Source organism: Rissa tridactyla, chromosome 9 (genome assembly GCF_028500815.1).
Source record: "Rissa tridactyla isolate bRisTri1 chromosome 9, bRisTri1.patW.cur.20221130, whole genome shotgun sequence".
Lineage (NCBI taxonomy): Eukaryota > Metazoa > Chordata > Aves > Charadriiformes > Laridae > Rissa > Rissa tridactyla.
Window position 1 is genome coordinate 2433553 of NC_071474.1, and position 23974 is coordinate 2457526.

General features: G+C 40.6%; 1 protein-coding gene across 3 annotated transcripts; it reads left to right on the plus strand.

Moving 5' to 3' along the window:
* Nucleotides 1-93: 93 nt before the first annotated feature.
* Nucleotides 94-22421, plus strand: AAGAB (alpha and gamma adaptin binding protein). Of its 3 annotated transcripts, none has more exons than XM_054213514.1 (11): nucleotides 94-199; nucleotides 7361-7551; nucleotides 8510-8606; nucleotides 9384-9473; nucleotides 11851-11934; nucleotides 16682-16764; nucleotides 17471-17564; nucleotides 18353-18457; nucleotides 18974-19023; nucleotides 19545-19637; nucleotides 21230-22421. In XM_054213514.1, exons 1-10 carry the CDS (start codon nucleotides 127-129, stop codon nucleotides 19620-19622), a joined length of 945 nt encoding a protein of 314 aa, XP_054069489.1. In that variant the 5' UTR covers nucleotides 94-126; the 3' UTR covers nucleotides 19623-19637; nucleotides 21230-22421. The 3 variants fall into 3 exon arrangements, with proteins under 3 accessions (XP_054069489.1, XP_054069488.1, XP_054069491.1); XM_054213516.1 differs by lacking the exon at nucleotides 21230-22421 and adding an exon at nucleotides 6919-6976 and having other exon boundaries at nucleotides 115-199; nucleotides 19545-20941; XM_054213513.1 differs by lacking the exon at nucleotides 21230-22421 and having other exon boundaries at nucleotides 19545-20941.
* Nucleotides 22422-23974: the final 1553 nt, after the last annotated feature.

Below are 23974 nucleotides of genomic sequence, written 5' to 3' on the forward strand. Positions count from 1 at the left end.
AGCCCGCTCTCCTGCTCCCTCCTCCCGAGGAGAGCTCGCCCACTCGCCGCCTCTCCCCACCTCCCTCCCCCCCCCCCGCAGCCACGTGGTAGCGGCGGGGCCGGAAGGGGCGCAGCGGCGGGCGCCATGGCGGCGGCGGGCCCTTTCGCGCTGGTGACCAGTTGCGCCGCCGGCTTCCCGGCCGAGGAGCTCGTCAAACGTGAGTCGTCGTTGTCGCTGCGGCGCGCTGCGGGGCCCAGACGGGCTCAGCCGCGGGGCCCCGGCCTGCCCGCAGCTGCAAGGCCTCGGCCTGGCAGCTCTGCACCCCCAGGCCGGGCCCTCAGGGAGCCCCGACGGGGCCCTTTCCTCCCCTCACACACCGTCCCCTGAGCGGCCGGCTCAGGGCGGCCACCCGGCCCCCTGCCTGTGGCGTTTAACCACCTGCCCTTGAGGAGGGCGTCAGGGGCCTCCGTAGTGCTTTAAGGAAACAAGCTATTCGAGAGACAGTATAGGGCTGCAGATTGTGTTTCATACCCTCCAACACTGAGGAGCAAGCGATATCATCACCACAACCCACAGAGGGAAAAAAGGAAGCCCCACATCCCAAAACGCGTTATTACCCACCAACCACTTGCCATGTCTTAAGTGTGAATAAACTGTCATACCTGGACTAATTTCAGAATTGCCTTGAGAATGAATAAAAATAATACTTTGTTCAATAAGAAACAAAGAACAGATTCACAAGACCATAAGTTTTGCTGCTGGCCATTCTGGTCATTCACACAGAGTGCAAAAATGGCCTTGTTTCACTGGGACATGTCAGTGGCCCAGACAGCCCCTAGAACAAGAGGGGGGACACCAGAGCAACTGTAGTGGGTCAGGAGTACAGGCAAGGGGAAAACAAAAGGAAACTAAATACTGTCCCCTCTGGCTTCATCTTTCCATTTTTGAAGTGAACAGACTGTCTTGGACCCTGCGGATGGTAGAATTTCTGAAATTCCTGGTGGGTCTGAACTCTTGCTTTACTCAGGCTTGCTTTCATGCATTTTACTCAGGCTTGCTTTCATGCATTAGACTATTTGTTGTCCCAATGCAGAAGCACAAAAAAGGGAAAGCTAAAAAAATTCTTCCTTTCTGCAGTTGTCAGAATTGTAGATCGCTATCTCAAGTACATAGGATTCATTCTGTAGAAAGTGGTTTTCTTGGAACCCAGTTCCTCTTTTTATGGCTTGAAAAAGGGAACGTGAGAGTAAGACCTGACAGCAGAGAAAACTTTGGTGGAATTTTTAGTAGTTCTAAAATCAGGGGAATTCCAGGCAGAAGCTGTTTAGATCTTGCTGGTTTTGCCATTACAGCTTGTTAGTACAGCCTTGCTTTTTAGGGAACTGTCATTAACTGTTTGATGTGTATACTACAATGTGTAACTTAAACGCCCCCACCCCCTTTTCTGGATTTGTTTTCAGCTGTTTCCGAGTAAGATCTTACTTAAAGACCTCTTAAAGCAGAGGGCTGCCCCCGGGGACTGGCTCACTCCATCTCATTAAACCACGTTTTGAAACAAGAATAACAGTACAAGGTCTGCAGTCAAAGGCTACTCTGTCAAAGCAGCTGGGTTGATATTGAATTATTTAAATGATTCCACACCAAAGAATATTATTATTGGTTGTTGCTTATTTTTGAGGAAGATATAAGCAAGTTGGAAAGAATTATTCAAGGTTCCCGTAGGTTTTCTTTGATTATTTTTCATAGTGAAATTAAGCAAGTAAAAAAGGAAGGTGAGCAAAAAGCTTCACAGAAATGCTATTTAATCTTAAAAAAAGTCTTAAAACTTAACTTCGTATATATATATTTTTAAATAGTACTTACATTGAAATGTATAGTATTCCGCTATTTTCCAGTACCAAAATTGGAGTCTTATAGATAGTCTGTGTGTCCTCTAATTGGGTTGCTTTACAATAGACATTAAAATCTTCCTGAAAGAATCAAGATCATTTACTAAAATAAATACCATGAGAATTTTAAGTTCCTGCTTTGTATAACAAATGAAATGACATCAGATCCAGAAGCATAAGCAGAACAAACATTGTAAAACATTGAAGAACATACTGATAAGGACAAGGCAGCTGTGACTGGGCTGAAGGCTTTTGGTGGGTTGAAACAAAATGCTGGTACAAGTCTCAGAACTTGTGTTTTCACAGCACGAAAGTGTCACGCCAGATTAAAGGCATTCTTCGATAATGGTTTAGCTCAATGCTGAGAACAAGACCATTATATTAACACCTCTGAGGCAGTACAGTGTTTTCGATACAATATATATATGGTTAAATATGTTCTTAAATACCATGTTGGTTGGTAGGATCCATATAGCAATTGGGTTGTGAGTCTACAACAGACATATGAAATAAAGCCCTTATCAATATTATCACTGCTTTTGCCACTGTGTTGCCGCATTTCCCTGGTACATGCTCTTTCTAGGCAAACCAATTTTATAAGTAGAAGTTTGGAGGTGTATGAGAACCCATTTCTCCTGCTGCCTGCCATAACCTTCCAGGCTAATTACAAGGCATTTTCCAGCGTTTTCATCCTGTTAAGTAGGAAATGGCTTGAGGATGAGAAGAATATTGTGGTACATTTGCTAGATATATTTTTATTGTTTCACGTTTCTGTGGGATGCCCCGAATGCTTAATTTCATTAGATACTCTGGCAAAACAAAGCTATTTAGAATGCATAGAATAGGATTGGCTTTTCATAGATATATTTATCACAAATTAAAACAGCAAATTAGATTGTTTTAGTTTTTAAAAATGCCAGCCAACAGAAAAAATACTGTCTGATGTGATTATTTTATATTTTTTTTTGCCTCTTGTTTTGACTATTTACCACTCCCCTCCTCCCCCACGGCATATTTCTGAGTTCTCTTTAGTCCTTGTGTAATTTACAGGAGTATTTTTTATGGTGTATTCCACCAGGTGGCTCTCAAGGCCCAGAATGTGAGAGCTACTTGGTGTACCTACCAACCAAGAGGATTTGGGATCATTTAGGGCATTGCAGAAAACTGAATTACAGTCCTATGGCATGTATTCGGTCTGAAAAACACCTGAAAGAGTGATCAATACCTTAATCCCTTTGGAAAAAAAAAACAACAACTTGCATAGAGGAGTTGTAATGATTCTGAAGAAATATTACTGTTAAACATAAAAAACAGTAGAAATGATTAAATAACAGTTGGGTATCAGAGAACAGGGAACACTGCTGCAAGAAATCTACATCTGGTTCTTTGATTATTATTTAGCTCTTTTCTGAAATATTATTTCTCATCTACAGTTCTTTTGAAAAAGTATTTGCTGCCTTGCATTTACAGAATACTTACTAAGCCTCTGTATTACAAAAAGGGATGCACGTTAGGTTTTACAGTTTTGACATGTCTTCTTCCTTGTCTCCTGAACCGTTGTTTGTTTTGTCTTGTCTATATGAAATTAAAAGTCAACAAGTTTAAATCAGTAAAATGAGCAAAAATTTATGTAAATGGATATCTGAAATTAATTTCCAAAAGTATTGGTCAGAATTTTGTCCAATTTATTAAAAGTTATAGATACTTGTGAGTAAAGAAAGGACACAACTATAGAATTTGCTGAAAAACATAAGTTACTGACTGAAAGTAAAAAAAAACCCATTTCATCTGGACAGATTCCACAGAAGTTTGGAAGTTCATTGAGCTGTATGATACCAGTCACTATCAGTTACTGGATCGAGCCATGAACCAGTCTCGTGTGTCAGTTGCTGTTGTGTTCTTAAATGATTTTCTGATAGAAAATGGGCAAAGTGAGTCATGAACTGGGATAAACTAGAGAAAGATAATTGTCCATGTCCAACAGATGTGGTCATCTTAGTGTAGGTTGGCATTAGTGCGGGGGCTTTGGAGGTGGCATAGGTGAAGAGTGCCGCTGTATGCAGGAGGTAGCGTCCTGAGGATGATACTGGGACTGGCTCGGAAATGGTCTGTTTGGTCCCTAGCCTCAAACAATGCACTGTAGATGAAGAAGCTTCTATTGCTCCCAAGTGCTTCCATACAGAAGCGTACGACGCTGAAATACAGCGTGTCTTAGTATTCATCAGTTATCGGTAAGATTGTTAAAGTTACTTCAGTAAGTGTCCAGCATTAGCAGTTGCAGTATTTCTGAGAGGATCTTGAACTCTAAATCATGTTTTTGAATGACACTAAGCAATGTTCTTTTGTGGCATGAACTTTTCCGTACATGTTTTTAGTACTCTTTAATGGTGATGCATTTGGAATCTGTTTGCATTCCTGTCATCCAAACAAGCCACTTCTGCTCTATGAAAAGGCAAGCTAATTAAGTCAGCCCAGTAGGCCTGCCTACTGTTGTGGTCAAAGAGTGAGTCAGTTGGTTTTCCAGGCTCTTTGGATGGCAAACCACTGACACTTTCAATGGCTGGGGAGTTTAAAATTAAAAATGAGTAACTCACTAGAGGTAAGTTTGACAAGCCACCTCCTTTTGCCATACTAATTTTCTAGAAATTTATCCTTGTATCCAAAGAAAACTTAATGGGGTTTATGCAGATGAATATTCTCTAAATGAGATATGAAACTATTCTGGCTGAATTTACTGTTTTCATTAAAATACAGGCTGTCTTGGAAAGAAGTTTCTGGAAACCACAGGTAGCATATGTAATCCTTAAAACTAGTTCCATCATGGAATATATCCTTGACAACTCAGTTTGAGTTGCAGCATATATTTCTTTTGTAGTCTCTGCTTGTTTACTCTGAAGGCCAAAAGCTAATTGGTCTAAGTGACTTTTGTGGAAGAGAACTATTCACAAGATACCCAAACTGCATTTAGTTTCCTGCCATGAGTAATCAGGCTGTTTTGCAGTAATTTGTTACAATCCTACATGCAGGCTGAGCCATAGCAAGTCTGAAACCTTTCAGAAAGTTCCTGCAGTCCTTTGAATTTAGTGTGCAACGTCCATTTTTACTGGGAGAGAAATTTCACAGGGGATTGGCAAAATCTCTTTGGGTGAATGCTGGGTAATCAGAAGCACAATGGGATGAAAGACGACTGCTTAAAATACAGGAACAGTAGCATATAATGGGAAGTGGGACACATCCTCATTCTTCTAGCAGTACTTTGAGGCCTAAATTTATCCATGAACTCTTTTGTAAGGAAAAAAAAAAAATCACTTACAAAGCAAACGTGAAAGTTCTCTCATATCAGCTTTTGAAAATCTTTTCTACGAAATTCTTTCCTTTTGTATTCTTGCTCAGGTGGCTAACTTCAGAGTCACTTTTGAACTGAATTCCTTTTCCTTCCCTGTTTTCCTCCCTTTGGCTTTGAGTCTTATTGCCGATTTTCTGTGTTTCAATAATTTCTATGGGCTCCTTTATTCTTAGCTTCTTATGGCATTGACTTGCAATTCTATTAGCTTAGAACTGATTTTTATTTAGTTATTTGACTGTCAAAACACTAGTGAAGGGAAATTTATACCACATTTTATTTAGCATTCAAAACCTCCAAACAAAACATCTGGTTTCCAGGGCAGAAAATTAAGATTATTCCTGCATTTGAAAAGCTAGGCAGAGGTAATTCCAGAAAGAAAAGGCATCCCTGTGTTTTGGACATGCAGAGTGGCATTGTCTGCCTTACTTGGTTCCTCTCCTGGTTACTGTAATTTTGTCCCATTATATGTAAGCAGAGTAAAAGCTACCTCCATTGGCCCTAATACACATTTAAAAGAAACCTAGTCTAGTAGCAATTTGCACATATTAGAGTCCTGTTTACCAAAGATACCAAACTAAATTATACCACATATAGCACTTACCAGGTAGTCATTCTTAAAGCTCCTGTTCCATAGCAGAAAAAAAACCCCAAACTTGTCATCTGCCAAAATGCCTTTATTATAATAGAATATGTACATGAAAGCTATAGATTTTGTGAAGTGACGTGCTGCTATTTGATGATCTTTTTTACTAATTACATGTGTTTGTTTTGTTTGGGGTTTGGGTGTTGTTTTTTTTTTAAATGAGTAGACTTGATGTATTTGTGCAGCCTCAATTGAAAAGCTTGGGTTTAAAACTAACTGGAAAGCTATTCTTGTGTTTCCTTGGAAGACGGGTGCACAGGTGTTTGCTTTGTGTCAGTAGAGCGTAATACCAGCTAATACAGACAGGATAGAGATACCTGCTGCAAAGTGACTGCCGCCCCCCCCCCCTTTTTTTGTTCCCTCTCTTTTCCAGAAACCCTGACAGGAGATTCCCTCCCAGGTTTCTGTTTCCAAGGTCAAATTTCTCCCTCAGATTCCCTGTGTCCTCTCCTCGCTGTTGCAAATAATCCTTCTGGTTTAGAGCTCTCCTCTGTGCTGCCTTGTTACTAGTTAGATTTCTCAGACTTTGCAGTTAGTTGCAAAAATTATTGGACCTTTCTATGGCAATCTTGGCAATGAGTTTTTCCTGCCTTTTCATTGATAAGATACACATAATTTCAAATTACAACTATCTGGGGATGTTCCAGCATCTCCAGGGGTTGTGTCTCAATACCTTTAAAATATGACCCTTAAGACCTTTGAAAACCCTTATAGTTTAATTCTTCTTTTTCAGTAACTCTTCTTATGCTCAAATACATTCTAGGTGACTCAGTCGATTTAATGTATAATTGACCTGTGTTATAAAGTGTCCAAGATAAAGTGTCCCTTTCCAGTGAGGTATAGGTTGGCTGCTGTGCTACTAGCTATAATTCAACTCCACCAGGTGGCTGTCATGCTATGGGAGTGTGTGCTGTGAAGGTTGCTACCAGCACATGAAGGGGCAGTGTTTAACATTATATTATCAAATTACTGCCTTGGATTTTAATTGTCGAACTCCTGCATGGAGTTTAATGGGATTTACAACCAAATTGTAGTAACTTGGTTTATTTTTTCATTAGTTACCTTCAGGTTTTGGTCACAGTCAAACACTTCTTCACATCTGAACGAACACGCAAGGTTTGTTTCTGCTGTGATAAAGTCTAGGTATTCTCTCCATAATCCTGTTTACAGGTAGTGTGTTGAGGCTAAACCTTTAAAAGGCATTTCAAGCCAGGAAAAAAGCCTTGCTTTCTGACGCGTTTCTGTACTGTATTTTATTTTGAAAGCTAGAAAATAAACTCTTTTGCAACTAAACTCTTGAAAAAACTCTTTTGAAAGCTTAATAATAAACTCTGGGACAGAGTAACAAATTGAGTTGAATTTTTAAAGATCTTAAATATGTACTGTTTTGTTATAGGAAGTAAAGATGGCTCTGTATTGGCATTGTACTAAGCTTCTCTAGACAAATTATTTTCTTGGTGCTAGTTTTATCATCAGTCTCATTCATTTTCTTTTATGCAGGTATCACAGGAAGAGATGACCTTACTGTGGGTGCAACTACAAGCGGAAGAGTGAATTTTTACCCCTGGACAATAGATAATAAATACTATTCTGCAGATATTCACCTCTGTGTAGTACCAAACACATTTCTTGTTACTGGAGATATTGCTGAATCTGTGCAAGCATTTGTTGTGTACTTCGACAGCACAATAGTAAGACTCTTCTGTTTCATCATATTGCTTTATGTGTATGACAGTTGCCGTATCACAGTGATAACCAAAAATTACATTGTTTTCATCTTGTGCCATCCATTCCTTTTAGGTTGTCCTATTAATTGTCAGTATATCAATGTTAAATTATGCCTGCTATCAATGGAAGCAGTTTCCTTCCCTTTTACTATCATACTCCAGTTGGAAGAGAGGTTTTCAGGATGCCAGTATGCCACTAAGTTAGGCAAATCCTCCTCCAGTCCACCACCTCCAGCTTTACTCCTAGCTGATGCTAGTTCAGAAAGGCTGCTTTCGGATAGCCAAGAATGAAGGCGATAATGTGAGATTCAATGCTATCATTTTACCCAAAATTGTTTCTACCAAGCTGGCAGCCGTGAAAACAGTGCTTTAGCAAAAGCCAGAAAGATTCCAAGATAAAAAAAAAAATCTCTAAATAAGGAACTGTTTTTCAGCACAGATGGGAAAGGGCGCATACCACACATTCTGCAAAGATACCTTTAACTAGACATCTCAGGGCTGTCTCAGAATAAACCAGAGCAATGGGAGTAGTTCACCAGCCCCCATAACATCCACTTTAGCATAGAAGATAGAGTAGCTGCACCTTAAACCCAAGATACGCTTAAAATCAAATACTCACAACTAGCCTTAAGTAAAAATCTTTCCTAATCTTCACTAGGATTGCATAATTAATATTAAGCATGAAAGGGAGGTCCAAGGCAGTAGGATCAACTCATCTGTAAGGTAAGTCAAGAATCAGAAGGAAGCTGTGTATAAGTCAGCTTCTCTGATTAGAACACAAGTGTATTAAACAGACTTGATATGCAGCCTAGCGTATTTTCTTACTTCATTGTATTCTAATAATAAATCTAATGATTTAAAACTAGTTTAAAGTATTTGAGGATGTATTCCAAAGAACTTTTGGGTTTTTTCCTCCATTTAGAAATCTGGACTTGATAGTGTCTCTGAATGGCTTCCCCTGACAGAAGAGTGGTTACCAGAAGTCATGATCCTGGTTTGTAACAGAGTATCTGAAAATGGTATGAAACCCAAAATTCCAAACTGACTTAGAATTATTAACCTTGCATAATAATTTATTTTCTAGTTAAATAAACACAATTGTTTCTCAAAATATCAGTGTGAGACTGGGCTTGAGATTTGATTGAGAACCAGCTTACTCTCGTGACTAGGATCAGAAGTCTTAAGCTAGTCATGGTTAAAACTGAATCAGAATTTTACAAGCTTGCTTAAAATGAGCTCTGTGTATCCCATTCCTAGTATACCAGCATGCGCTGCAAAGTGGCTATTCGTATTAATGAATGTACATCATCCTCTCTGGTGAAGAGTGAGGATGACTGTTGGTTGCTTGACTACAGTGGAAAATACATTCATCTTTTTTTGACCATTTGGACACTAAATATGCATGCTAGCTTTGGTTCTAGATTAGTATATGCAATACAACAGCAAGCAGATATATCCCCATAACTTAATTCAGATTCAGACCTGGAGTTAACAGAAGTCTTCATTCACTGTGGCACTTCAGTTACATTTCCCTTTGAGTACCTACTGCAAAGCCATTTGATTTTATGGTATTTGAAAAAAAACAATTCAAAGGAGAGATTTGTTTAACTGGAGTTTTTGGAATCAAATACAAAGTGAATGGAGGACCCATGCCAGCTACTATATGCTGCTTCCCCCCCCCCATACAATCCAGAATAAGGAAGCAACTTTGAGGGAATAAAACGTGGCTAAAGATTCAACTGCTGGTATGTCTCAAATGTGTATATTTAGTACACGTTTTTGTTTCCCAACTTTAGGTGTTAACAGACAGAAAGCTCAAGAATGGTGCATCAAGCATGGCTTTGAACTGGTAGAACTTAGCCCCGAGGAACTGCCTGATGAAGATGGTAGGACTGCTGCTTCTGTTTTAATTTTTAGAATGGAAAAGCAGACCAAAATATCTTCTAAACAATTGCAAGGGGCACAGCTTTATTTATGTGCTGCGTTATTACTGCATGGAATGCTCCCAGTTGGTGAGGCTTAGTCCCAGCCATAAAAGGTCAGGAGGAGGTGGTTATTTCCTCCAAGAAATTCCATTTTCCTCCTCCCAAATACAGCTGCTGTTTATGTAGCACCTACATAAAAATAATATCTGCTCCTTTTTCTGGCACTAAACCAGGACTGTACTGATAGAAGCATTTATGTTACACTTTGGAAATAAATCTGAAAAACAAGAACCAGAGAGATGCACAAGGGCAGGAAAATTCTTTGTCTTTTTAAAAAAAGACTTTAAAAACTATTGTACATCCCAAGAGAAGATAGGCATTATTCAAATGGTGACATGATAGGCTGAAAAGGGGAGATTGTTGAAAACATTTTAGAATAGCATGCACTGTTACACAGGAAATAAACCAGTTTCAAAATCACTGGCTGACCACATGTTTATAACTTGAAAAAACCCATCAAGCAAAGCCAGGAGTGTGAGGCGTGATGTTCCACTCTTGAAAAGTGACTGTGCACTTCCGGACAGCCTTATCGGCATCAGCCTTATCTCCTTATTCCAGTGATACCAAAAAAAAAAAAGAGAGTTTACATCTTACCTCTATAGACCCAACATGAGATAACCAACTCCACTTCCAGGCTTGAGTGGAATTAGTCACTAACATTTGCTCTATTTCAGGTTCACCAAGTACATAGCTGTCACCAAAAATAATTTAGTCTAAAGGTCTTCTAAGCTAGAACTCATGTTCCTCCCCCCTTTTAAAGGCCTAGATTAAAATTCTATCTTGACTAGCTAAGAACCCCCTTCTTCCCCCCACCATATTTTTAAAGATGCATTTCTTTTTGGCACTTCGTTAGTCAGGGAGGGAGGGATACACGTATTTCTTGATTTATAGAAACCAGAACAATTGGAAGTTGCTACCCTGTAGTCTAAAGTTTTCTTAGGAAATGCTTTAAAAGGAAATACTAGTAACATGAAGTCAAGGGTTTGGTTTTTTTCCCTATTGAATAATTGTTGTAAAGAACAAGCTATTTACTATTTAAATAATATAAGTAATGGGAATAATAAGAACTCAGTATGTTAATCTTTGGAGTATTAAGATACATGTTCTTTCCTGGATTTTTAATATGGTAGTTGATTCACTGTGACTCATGCACAGGAAGAAATGTATTCCAGTAAGTAATATATTTACCCTGTAAACGTGCTGTATGAATTACTTACAAAAGATAAAATGGACACAGTAAACATACTGGGCCAATAGCTGTTTAAAAATTATGACATTTCTGGCAGCTTATCACAAATGAACTGGAGCTCTTGCTATGCCATCAGTCAGTTGTTTGTGCAGCAAGGACAGGAACTCTAAACTGAGACTCTTGATAATGACTCTGATACAAAACCAAATAGCAGTGTTATAGAGGGCAAAATATTCGATCTAAGGGGTCAGAGAGAGCTTGAAATTCATTTTTAAAGGCAGTTTCAATTATAGCACCTGTCCTGAGTCATCCTAAAAGAGTCTGGTTTTTAAGCAATCACATTTTTGTATCCAAAGGGGTTTTGTTTTTTTCCCTATTGCTTTGTGAGACCTGCACAAATGTGGGAAGTTGACTAAACTGAGGAAATGGGAAAACTGACTTTATACAAAGTGGTGTCAGACCCATTCAGCAAATAAGTTGAAATCCAAATAATGCTTTTTCCTAGTCTTTCAAGTTACTGTAATTCACAGGATTACTGGAACATTCAGAGTTAGATGTTATGGAAATAGCTTTACAGTGATCACTTTAATTTTTAACAAGCATCACACCTTTTTTAAATATTTGTCTGAAATTCTTTACTTTCTAGAGGAAGAAAAAGTAATTCTAGCATGTATTTTTATGCCGTGCAGCATTCTGAAAGATCTTGGGATAAAAGATGCCGTGCTTTTAACAGCAGCTTAAAAATTGTTTATTACTATTAAATTTACTTGTATGTTATTTAGCAATGTAGGCTTCATGCTAAATATTTAACAAAACCCCACTCAGAATTTAGATCTCTCTCAAAAAAGCTGAGAGCTCACAGTTCATAATACCTGGAAGCATAGACCAAGAAGTGAGGCATTGATTGAGATTTGTTTGGCCTCTCATGAGGCAAAGGCAGAAAAATCGGTGTTTCCTAACAAAACAAGTCATTTCTATTTATTGTTATAAGATAGGGCAGGCATTCAGACACACACCTCCTCACTTTCAGGCACATAGTGGTTTTTGATCTAATTGTTAGGAATACAATGTCTTTGTCTTTTGGTCTAGATGATTTTCCGGAGTCCACCGGAGTGAAACGAATTGTACAAGCCTTGAACGCCAATGTGTGGTCCAACGTAGTCATGAAAAGCGGTATGTAACACAGGTTCCTCTTACATGAATTCAGGAGAATGCAGGCCTAGAGGGCTTAGTATTTTTAGCAAAAGTTTAAACCGAGCAGCTGCAGTGCTAGTGCCACTGCGTCAGTACAGAGAACTACAGCGCTCTTCAACCTTTTACACGAAAGCCTACAATAGTAGGGTTTCAGGTCTTGCTTTCATTGTCCCTTGATGCATAGAGAAATTTACAGGCAATGGGTGAGATTGATCCCCATTTCAGCATCTGTTCCTGTTCCCTCTGTACTTTGTCTTGCTCTCTACCAATAACTTGAATTGAAATATTCCGCTAATTCTTCAAATTTCCATGAGACATTAAAGCTTATTCCATCAAGCTCTAGCAGCAAATAGTTAGTCATTATCAGCTTGGTCTAAAAACTTATACATGGTTTAGTGTAGAAGTAGTAAGTGTTAAATTCCAAATTTGTTATATTTTTTTGAAAACAGTATTTGAAATAGGGATGAGAACAGCAAGTGCAGAGATGAGATTTGTCAAAGAAGTGATTTCAAATGTCTGCTGAAGGACATTTGCAAGAAGGACTGTCTTCCTACAGAAAACCCCACCTGAGCACATGGAAACCACAGAATTTATTGAAAACAGTGCAAAAAACAGGCAACCCCAGGTAACTTCCTGCAGACAGTTGATTATCAGCTAGAGCTAGAATTTTGGAAAAGCCACTTTAGGATTAGAGTCATTAGAAAAGGAAATGCTGTTGCTAGCCCAGAGTTACTGCAAGTGTAGATGCTTCCATTTACTTGAAAACCTTTAATTACCTTTCTAATAACACAAGCTGTTGCAGGAAATGGAGGAAGATTAAGCTCTTGTGGAGTGCTTGGCCTTACATTTCTTACTTCAGAAAGTCTCATCCCACGAGCTAGCAACCTTCCAATGTCTGTCTACTCCCTGATGTGCAATTTTCCACTGTTACGGCTTCTTCCTTCCTACGTCTTTCAACTGTGTAACGATATCAAGTGCTGAGAGGCTTCAGCTAGTTCCTGTAACTGCAAGATGGTTACCGGGACTCAGCGGAACTAGGATGAGAATTACTAAACCGATAAGCTTTTTCAATTTTATTTTTTTTAACGTAGCCTATTGAGTAATTCTCATACCACATCAGAATGAGGTTAAGGTGGCTTCTAACTTAATGTAGTCATTCTAGAGAAATAGGTAGCCATTTGAGATGGTGTAAAGTTATATCACTGGTGCTAAAATGGTTTTCTTAACAGTATATTTCCTGCATTTGACTGATGCCACATTACAGAAGACCAGAACTTAGTCACATGTTCAGTTCTTCTTCAGGGGAAGTTCCTGTGCATCATTAATGTGTTCTCTAAAGGTCAGACTCCTTGAAAATCCAGATTTTCTATCACCACAGTACAGAAAGCACACAGCATTGATGCACGTTACTACAGACTCCTCAGGAAGTGAGCTATATTTGGAAGTTGTTGCAGCCTGACTGTGCCTTCAAAGGGAGATTGTTGAGCTCATTTAACTTAAAATAAAACTTTTTACGACCTGGAATGTATCTTTTGTTTCAACTTCCCCCTGATCCTGGAAACTGGCCACCACGTAAATCAAACTCTAGTTTTTCTACTGAATTACCTGCTGGCCATTTAGAAACCACGCAGTCATACTTCATGGGAAGATTTTTCATAGAGTATATTTGTGTAGTGGTAAATGCTTATAACGCTGTTAAGTGTAGCCATCCAAACAGCCAGCATTACAGCCTTGCCTTATTTCAGCTATTTGTTTGTATGAGAATTTAAGTTTACAGACAGAGCAGAAATGACATTTTTCAAGTACAAGCATTAAACCCATGTTATTTTAAGGTGTTTTACCTTAAACCCCAAACACTTCTCCTTAAGTTGTGTAGTAGTTTTGTCACACGCCTATTAAGAAAATTCTTGACCTTTTAATTTTTTTCTGTAATCATTAAATACATTCATTCTCACACCAGTTCATAAAAATAGGCGTTAAATATAACCTAGTCAAGTTATAAATCTTTCTACATAAAGTAATACCATGTGCTTTGTGAGTAAATAAAGCAGCATTGTCTCCATGAGAAGAAAAACAAGCAGTGTTACCTGAGAGTCTCTGGAGGGCAGTTCCCTTTTGTAGGTGGTACGAAGCTGTTGTTTCTCCAGGCCTCAGAGCTCTCTTCAATCTGAGAATCGGGTGTTTTTCTTCCCCTTGCGCAGGAGGGCACATCTTCCCCCCAAAGGCAGCACACTGCGCTTCTCCTTATCTGTCCCCTGAAGAGCAGAGCTAGCTGACTGAGGCAACAAGAAGAGGAACAATTTACTGCCCTCTGAGAGAGGCTGCTTAGCTACTGTCCTGCTTAAATACCTGCTTTAGTGATCCCAGCTGAAGCTGGTTACCAAGGGTGGGGCTCCTAATTAGCCTGGCTTTCTTTACAAACAATTTAACCTGATATAGGGGGACTACTGAAACTTAGGTATTCAAACAAATTCTGAATTTTGACTTTTTAATTCCAATTTTATATGGAAGTCAGGATCACCACGTGTCAGCTAGCCAGACTATGGTGGGATAGTGGATAAAGACAGCAGAAAACATTTTGCTGTGAACCGAGCATATATGAATCTCAAAGCCATGCTCAGAGCCCAGCGTAGGAGAGCTCCACAACTATTGATGGGTGACACCTGTGAAACCGTAGGGACTCCAGTGTAATGGAGCCACCAACTGTTACAATAAGTGGAGTGAGATAATTTTTGGCTTTGATGCTGTAAGAACACTGTGTAAGGCATCACCCACTTCCTGAATTGCACCCAGAAGTTGAAGTAACTTTTGCATCCAATAAAAAGAGTTTATAGGAAGGCTCTTTCAAGGGTGTGCCTGCAACCAAGTGTTATGTCTGCCACCTCCCTAACCACGGATCCAGAAACAAATAGCTGCTTTTCAGAGATCCCTGCTGTAGATTCCAGTTTCTCTCTAACTGGGACAACGTTTTGTAATTACGCTGGCTGAGGTGATGTGTATGTGGCAGTGGCAGGGATGGAGCCACTGTCATTTCTCTTACAGGAGGAACTCTAATCATAGATAAGACAGAGGTACATGATTAGGTCACTTCATCCGCCCCTCTGCCAGTGTGGGAATGTTCTCTCTCAAGTACATTCTGGACTGCAGTGGCCAATCTGGCTTCAGATGACTCAGAAGCTGGCTAAATGTCGATCTGCACAGTTTCCCAAAAGACAGCTCTTCGCTCAGCCTGCTGAAACTTGGGGAAGCTACTTTTTGTTTTGGGTTGCACGTCCCGATCTTTTATCACTCAATTGCCCATTAGTTTAGCTGGCGGACTTCACGGGCTTTCGCATGTCTTGCAACTGAACATTTCTAAGGCAATTCACTCGGCCAGACTGATTCACTTCTTCCCAAACCGTTGGCGACTGATCTGTTAAAGCAGTAAAACTGTAGGAATGAGCCAGTTGAAACAAATACCTGCTGGGGGGGAGCAGGAGGGGAGAAGAGGGCTGGGGCAGGACACGCATTGGCCTGAGTACACAGTGACGGTTATTAAACAGGAAATGAGGTCTTAGTAATTCCCTAATGAAGACATGTTTACATGTTTTCTAGATAGCCGATGGCTTTAGTTACACGTTCAACTCTTCAAAATGAAATTTTGTATAAATGGCAAGTAAATTTGGCCAGAGCATAAAAATTACATCATCTCAAGATTTGAGTCTAGAGCTTAGTCATTAGTGTAATAATTTAGAACACTTTTTTTTTAAAAAAAGTAATATTAATCTTTCTTCTGGCACAAGTCATTGTTTCCTGGCTATTTGTAGTACAAAACTTAACGTTATTTCTTTTTTACTTGACTAAAATACTAAGACTTTCAGAAGAATCTCCTGAGCCCCTTTTGTAACTGCAAATATTTACTACTCAGCGCCAGGCCAGCTGAAAACATGGCTTAGAAAACAAACCACCTCATAATATTATGCATATATTTTTATTTAAAAAAATAAAGTTTTAAAAATACTGTTAGTTTAATTTAAAAATACTGTATGGCATCTATTGTCTTAGACGGTTGTTTAGTTTTAGGTTTGAATTTACTTTTTTTTTTAGGTTGGCTTTTTAAAATAGCATTGAAATACACAGCAGGTTAGCAGATGTGGAAAGCCCAAAGCACTTTGGAGTGTGAAGAAACGTTGGATTTGATGGCTGGGTCCTTCTGTGAATTCCGGACTAGGTATTTAAAAATTGCCTTTGCCACGAGTGTAGTGCTCAACCTATTTAGACAATACGTGTTTAAGCAAAGGCACTTGTTGCATTTCCTTTACCTAACCACAAACGCAGCGCTGCTTCCCATGGACGGTGAAACCAGGTCCGCTGAGCGTCTGTAGCAGCAAATGCTGCATCTGCGTTTTGAAAACTGCCTTGTTTGGAATCAGAAGACATTCGCCAGACCAAATCTTAACCGAGTAGTGACTTCAAATAAGAAGAAAAAAGAGCTCACGTCTCTTGTGGCTCACACAGCTATTCCCGGTTGGTAATATTTAGCAGAAAAAAATGTTATTAATATAGTTTCAAAAAAGCTTAGAGAATATGAAAAATTTCTGCTTGAAAAATATTTTCAAGTGCACTGACACAGTTTTACAGGGCACTGTGCGTCTTCCCCGGAATATTCTCTATCCCATCTGGTCAGTTACAACTGTTTGCGATGATATTGCATCTTCTCTCAACCTAACAGCTGTTTTGTTTTCAGACAGGACCCAGGGCTTTGGTCTTCTCAGTACATTAGCAGGTGCGAACTGTAGCACTGGGTCAGAAGAGAACCAAGATACAGAAGTAAACAGTAATTCCTATTTCTTGTTCTTTGCTCGTACTGTTTCTCACGTTGCTCTTTCCTGTTGTGACACTTGGTGTGGTGGTGGTGGCAGCTGGCTTTTTTTTCCTTCTTTCTCAAGGGATGCTTCACAGCCTGTTGGAATGTATTTTAAAGGAAATATTTCTGCAGCCTGAAAAGCTGTCTGCATTTTTTTCTTACAAGTCCTCCTGAGACAGTTGTTCCTAGGAGCTGTCGCCTCATGGCTGTGAGCTTGCTGTTTTTCAGGACATTGCCTCAGAACTCACCATTTTACCTGGAGATGTCCAGTTGTGCGCTCAGTGTTGGGTGTCGATCACACTGACTTCCACACTGTGTCAATATTTTACCCCAGACAATATTTTTACCCCCACTGGACCCAAGGAAAGAGAAAAGCTCCATTCAAGATGTTGTTTTTCAGTAACATCCAAGAGCAATATTTTGTGCTAAACAAAAACTATTGCTTGAAAGTGTTATTTAAAAAACAACAACAAAACTATTATAGAAAACGTTCATGTAGGACCTATGTAGAGCGTTGCTTTTCATAATACACGTGGTACAGGTTTGGCACAAGGAACAGTTTAAGATAAATAGTCAGTTTTTGAAGTCAAAACAGGAAGCACCTGATTTGCTGCTGATGCTTTTCAGGTGCATTATTGGATACTCTAATGTCTGTCTGTTTTCTGACAGGCCAATCCATCATCAGCGGACAGAGAAGAATCCCTTTTAGACAACAGAGAAGATGGAGCTAGCACAAACAGCCTTGAGGTTGACAACATCGTAGGTAAGCTCTTTCTCCACTTGGCAGATGCGTTGGAGTAGGCACCCTTGGCTGGGTTGGTCCCAGAAAACCACTGGATTTTTCGCAATGAAAAGTATGGCATAAACGTGCTTGCCAGAGCCAGTAGAGGCCGATTCTTTCGTCTTTAGGTGTTCTCCTTCTTGAAAAAACGGGCCCAGGTTTGGATAGAAACTGGAAACATTCAGATCTGATTTTGTGAAATCTTGATGCGTGTGTTGTGTATATTGTGTATATCTAGAAACATCTTTATAAGAATAAAGTTTGAAGCTTTGTGGTTGCAGAGAAAAATCATTACCATTTGACCCAGCAGGAGGTGAGTGAAGCGCACGCTGCTTGAGTCAGTCCCAAGCTGTTTGGGTGTTTTAAGCTACAGGTCCTTAAATAATTGCACCATTCCAGGAGATGGGACTTTCTTACACGTTGTATGTAGAGATCTTCCAAAGGTTGGGTAGCGTAGTCTCATTACTCCTTAATTTACTCCGTGGCTGTTCCTAGACAGATCATTCTATAATAAGCAAGAAACCTTAAATATTGGATGAACTGAAACCCATTCTTGCAATGTAATGTATCAAAAGTAATTACCCGTAATGATGCCATGAGTTGTATGATGAACAAGCAGCAAATCGAATGTTTCTTTCCCTCCTATAGGGGGGTGGAATTTGCAAACGGGATTTGCAGGTGTTAAAATACTTTTTTATCAGAAAGGCTTTCGTACCTGCTGACGCAACAGAATAATTTACCCTAAACCAACCTATATGCATTTATTTCAGATCCCGTGTTAGATATGGACATTCAAGAGTTAGCCAGCCTAACCACGAGAGATGGTGACCTGGAGAACTTTGAAAGGCTTTTTTCAAAGCTGAAAGAGATGAAAGGTAACGGACCGGGGAGAGCGGTACTGAGCTGTATCACCTATTCTCATCACTCGAAGGCACGAAAGCCAGCCTGGGAGTTGGGAAGTTTGTACAAATTCCTATTCTCCTGTCTGAGGTTCTTTATAAGTAGCTGATCTTTTCATTCATTTGCCCTTCATCTTGGTAGTGCTCTTGAAAGAAGTAGATAATTGCTCAGCTGGCTGCGGTCACACTGATTTTGTCACCTAACGCTACAGTTTTCTATAAACAAACCTGCAGACTTTTATTTTTTAAAAATTTCTACAACTGCGTGCCAATCTTGCAGTTTAAAGCTACAAATGTTTGAGATGAAATCCAGCGTGCTCAGAAGCATCGGCTTTCTGGTGTTTGAGAATTGCAATTGCTCTTACTAAATAAGATTCCTTTTTTATGATCTTAAACTAGTTTCTTGCTAGTCCCCAAAAACCAGCTGCAATAGGCGTTGCTCTCCCTGCTCACTCCTGAGGTTGATGACCTAAATCTTGTTCTTTTCCACAGATAAAGCTGCAACGTTGCCTCACGAACAGAGAAAACTACACGCGGAAAAGGTGAGGTTTTGAAATTGGCATTGAAATTATTAAAAATGGGGTTTTCCTGTCTAAGCCATAGTTACTTCTCCTGTAGAGTTCCATTGTTAAGAGTAACGAGAACAAAGCGCCCAGTCCCTGGGGAGACTGTCTGGTATCTCCCAAGGACTGAATAACAAACCTGGAATTTTGAAACACCAGAAAAAGCTTTCCCTTGCAAAATTTGTGAAATGAAGGCCCTGCCGTCAGTGAGGCTGTGAGCCAGCTTCCGCGTAAGTCAGTGGAAGAGCCTTGATCTCAAGGAAAATTGAATCATGCCTTAATTAGCTCAAGTTCTGTATCACGTATGCCTCCTGTGAATTCGAAATTATTGTCTCCGGGTTGAAATTGCTTAACTTCAGAGAGGATTAGCACTGTACCTAGAAACACGGTTGCTAGATTTAGCTGCTGCTCCGTTTCTGGGTTTTGGATGGTAAATGCAAAATCTTCAGTCACTTGAGGGGAATTTTTCTCCCTTTCCTATCTTTTTTGTCTATTGTTAGGTGGCCAAAGCCTTCTGGATGGCAATCGGAGGAGACAGAGATGAAATTGAAGGTCTCTCCTCGGATGAAGAAAACTAAGTTCTTTTCGTAGCTGTAAGCGACAGAGCAGCCCTAAAAGAGCGATCTTTTCCTGCAATGAGTGTTTATTGCGAAAAGCCCCATTTAGCGTTAGTTGCTTACTTTGGTTAACGGATTCCTGGCATCACTGTAGTAACACATTCCACAACGCCCCCCGGTTACAGCGGTTTGGTCTGAGTGTTCATTTATTCTCTGATCTCAGAGAATTTTGGAAGGTGATGCATGCAGTTAGAGGAAATAATAATTAGTTTACATTTTTCAAATTAGCATTTTTGTTATTTCCTCTTTTGAGTTTAAATAAACAAATTTACTACCAGTTATCTTTCTACATATGGCTGGTGCTTGTTACGTGACTACTTAATTCTAAACTCAACGTTTTAGATGTAGGCCTGTTTGATGGTTTTATGGAGCTTTAGAGCTGACTTACTAGTTAAAACAAACCAGATTTATATGAGCCATGAAGAGAAAGTTGCTGAATTGTACCCTGTTGTGGGCTGCTGTGCCAAGGCTGCAAGGTTAATCCTGCTGAGTGCCAAAGCTATTAAAAATGGCCCCCAGGCTTTGAATGCGGTTCACATCTGTAAGTACGGGGTCCTTCCCGGGAAAGTCAGGTGTTCTGCCACACTCCGTGGGTTTCCATTAGAAACTAAATTTGGGATTAAACGCAAGACAGCTTTTTGCTGCTGTTCCAGGGGTGAAGTTCTCCGCCCAAACCTTCCGCAAGGCTTGGCCTCCGGGGCCCAGCAGAACGCACAGACCTGCTGCTGCTGAATTCTGTCCCAAATACCTAAAAGCTATGATTTCAGAAACCCCACGCTGTCACCTGGTGCGTTTATTACAGGCTTGTGCTCCTGTATGTTCATGAGAAGGCACCAGAGTACAAGTCTCAAATTGATGCTTGGTGGTATCAAGGGTTAGAAAAAACTCCCTTGTCCTTAGATTTAGTACGTTGTCACCTTCTGCACAGGCACGCAGTCGTAGGCTCACTGGAGAGCGTAAACACGCGCGGCGCTAGGAAAACAGGGAGGAAGGCGTAGGCTGGTGAGGGAGAGAGGAGAAAAGGTAAATGCCGCCCTGTCTCCGTTTCTGCGACAGTCACCCGTCAGACAGGGTCAGCAGATCAACGGGAAGCGGTGGCCCCTGCTGGGGGCCTTCCCGCCTGCCCGCCCACCGTACCCTGGGAGACAGCACGTAGTTTCCCCAAGAGCATGTCCTTATCAATCTGAAAATAGGCCGTGTTAAGCAATCTTATTGGGAAATTTTGAAATTGACTTTGCCAATGTCTGTTTTTTCGTGTCAATAAATTTTGTGAGTCTTGAGACAGTGGCTTTCCATAAATTATTTGACGGTTTTAAATTCCGAAGGCACTTTCTCAGTGGTTCTTGACGTTTGCTGCCTCTTCTTTTAAGATTAAGCAAAGCTAAAATAATAGGCTTCTGGGAATGTAGTAAGTCATTTCCTGGGTGAAAACTGCAGCGTTTTCAACTCTTTAAGAAATAGAACTGGAGCTTTGTTACTAGTTTGAAAAGCATTTCTCCTACAAAGACTGAGTAGTAGCTCCGCCATAGTAAAATACCTGTTTTTAAGAAGAAATGTTCCTTTTACAGGGATATAATCAAGGCAACACACCTGCCAGGGCCATCTCTTCCGAACTGAGCGATACAAAACAGCTGCCGGGCCTTGCCGCGACTTTGCCGTCTCCTCCCATTCGCTCCTTCTTGTTCCCCAGCACAGAGGGCTGTAATAGGGAACTGAAGGTGGTTCCTTCCAAGTAGGGAACAGTTTTCCATGTTTGCGTCTTGGTAGCTAAAGACGACTTTTTTTTTCCCCCCCCTTTCTAAATATTTATTGTGCAATAGCGATAAATGGCAAAAGTGCAGAGTAAATTAATTGAATACAGTGAAGAAAATAATGCACTTGAATACTTTATAAAACCAATTCTTTATACGTGTGATATACATATGACAGTTTATTCCAATTTAAGAAAATTATATGAATAAAAAATGAAGTTCTTTGCTGCCTTTTTACAAAGTGGCAGCAGCTAAATTTCCATAAATATGCCTTATCCCAGGAATCACAATTACCAGTTGGGGAAACACTCACTTCTTCAACCTGCTACAAGTAGGAGGAGATTTGGACTAGAGGAAATACATCCTGGAAAGAGTCACAGCTCTGGGTGTAGAGAGTGAGGAGAACAAGTCTCAGGAAGCGCCGAGCGAGTTCTGCCGGGACAAACGAGTGGGATTTGAGCAGAAGAACGAGGAGCCCGGTGCAGTCGGAGGTGGGCCTGGCAGCGCCGTCCCGCAGGGACGGCAGCCGGGTTGCTGCTGCCTAAGATTGGCAAAACATTGGCGCAGATAATATTTTGGTGCAAATCTTCCTGACGTATGAAGAACTCTTTCAAACACTTTTTTTTGTCGTAAATGTGCGTCTTGTTCGTAGGCGCCATCTGTGCTTTGAAAAAGCACCCTTCACCGCGGTAGGAAATGTGGCTGGGGGATACTAGGAAATAGCTTTAATGATCCTTAAAGAGTATTGTATTGTATTTTTAAAATCAAAGTTTACTTTGCCGGCAGCTTGTTTTTTGTTCTGTGAGTCGGTTGGTTTTTTCTCTGGAAAAGCTTTGGTTTTGGCTCCGGAATTTCTTTACAAAATAGATGTTACAGAAATGAATAAAAGGGGCATTAGTGGAAAAGGAAACCTGAAAGCTGTTCTGTCTTTCACTTAGTTTCTCCTTGTATGCCACGGCGTTGTTCAGCAACAACAAAAGAATTCCCATCTGGGTTTTAAATCTTTGTAACGGTTTTGAAGTTGTCGGCTTGCCCTGGGCCCGGCACTCCTGGTACCCCAGTGCTGAACTGGAACCGCTCTGCATCAGCTCCGCAGTTAAGTTAATGCACTGTGGGTAGACGTGGCGGCTCTTCCAGGTAAAAACGGTCCCAAGAGCATCCAGCTAGACAGTAAATGAATTCTGAGAGACGATTCTGAAGGAAAACATGACAGTGCTTCAGTGAAAACCGCAAGGACCAGTTTCCGGCTGTAATATTTGCAAGAAAGCGCAAAGGAAAGCGCATCGCGTTAGCAAAGAGCATCCAAAAAGGCTCCCAGCAAACACTCCAAAGGCTGCAAAAGACCTTTAAAGTAAACAGAACTGAAGAAATCACAATTCCAGTGTCAGCCACGGCACAACGGAGTCGGCTACGATGCTGTATCTGGTGAAACACGGCTCAGGCACCTTTTACGTTCAGCTTGGGTAGTTTTTACTCCATCCTTAAATACAGCCAAAACATGCTACGATTTTCCTGGTCTTACAAGGCTTTTCATTGCAATACCACTGCTCTTCTGAACTGGAGAGAAGATGTTGTTGTTACGCTCTCTGGTATGGATTTTGTTACCTATATGAAACAGTCCGTACGGCTTCTGAGGCCTGTCGTTCCTGTCTTGCTCTGTAGCCAGCTCGGTTTGCATTTCTTTTTGTGATTAAACTAGTTGTTAGGTCACTAGATATATAAGAAATCGAGTGTTAAATTAAACTGACAAACTCCAAGCAAGCCACGGTTGGCTTGTGACATTCCAACTCCAACTAAGGGCTACATAAATGTTGTGTTCAGTTAATTATTAAAAGGAGAAAATGTTGCTTGCGTACAATAACAGCAACGTGTATCTCAAACAGAACCAGATACTCTGATGGCGTTTTGGACTCATGGAAACTTTGTCCCGAACACCCACAATTAGAGTCACAGAATCACCTGGGTTGGAAGGGACCTTTCCGATCGTGGAGTCCAACCATCAACCCAACTCTGACAAAACCCATCACCAAACCGTACCTCTAAGCACCGCGTCTGCCCGGCTTTTAAATCCCTCCGGGGATGGCGACTCCACCACTGCCCTGGGCAGCCTGTTCCAATGCTTAATTAGTGGCTTTGAGATTTTTATTAGCAAACCTGTATTTTGCTTCAGCTTCCCATTTTCAGTGCAGACGAGAAGACTGCGATACTGAAATCCACGATGGATTCGGGTGACACCAGCAGAACCCGCAGCCCAGAGCTGATTTACTCCATCCCACTTGAGTTTTGGCAACCCCAGTACAAAACCTGGACGAGACCCTTTTTATTACCACAGTGTTGGAAAACTGAGTGGAAAAAGTATTCTCGTAAATCCTCCGTCAGGAAAAACAACACACACACACAAAAAATATCTGAATTTCAGTGAAACCCGAGGAGGAACGTTAGGAGTTCACAGAATTAGATCATAGTGTGCCTTGGCTCAGTGAGCAATGCTATCTGGAGAATGCCCTCTCGGAGGCCAGCTGAACGCCGGCGGGTACGTGTTTTTACCCCCCAGTAACAGCA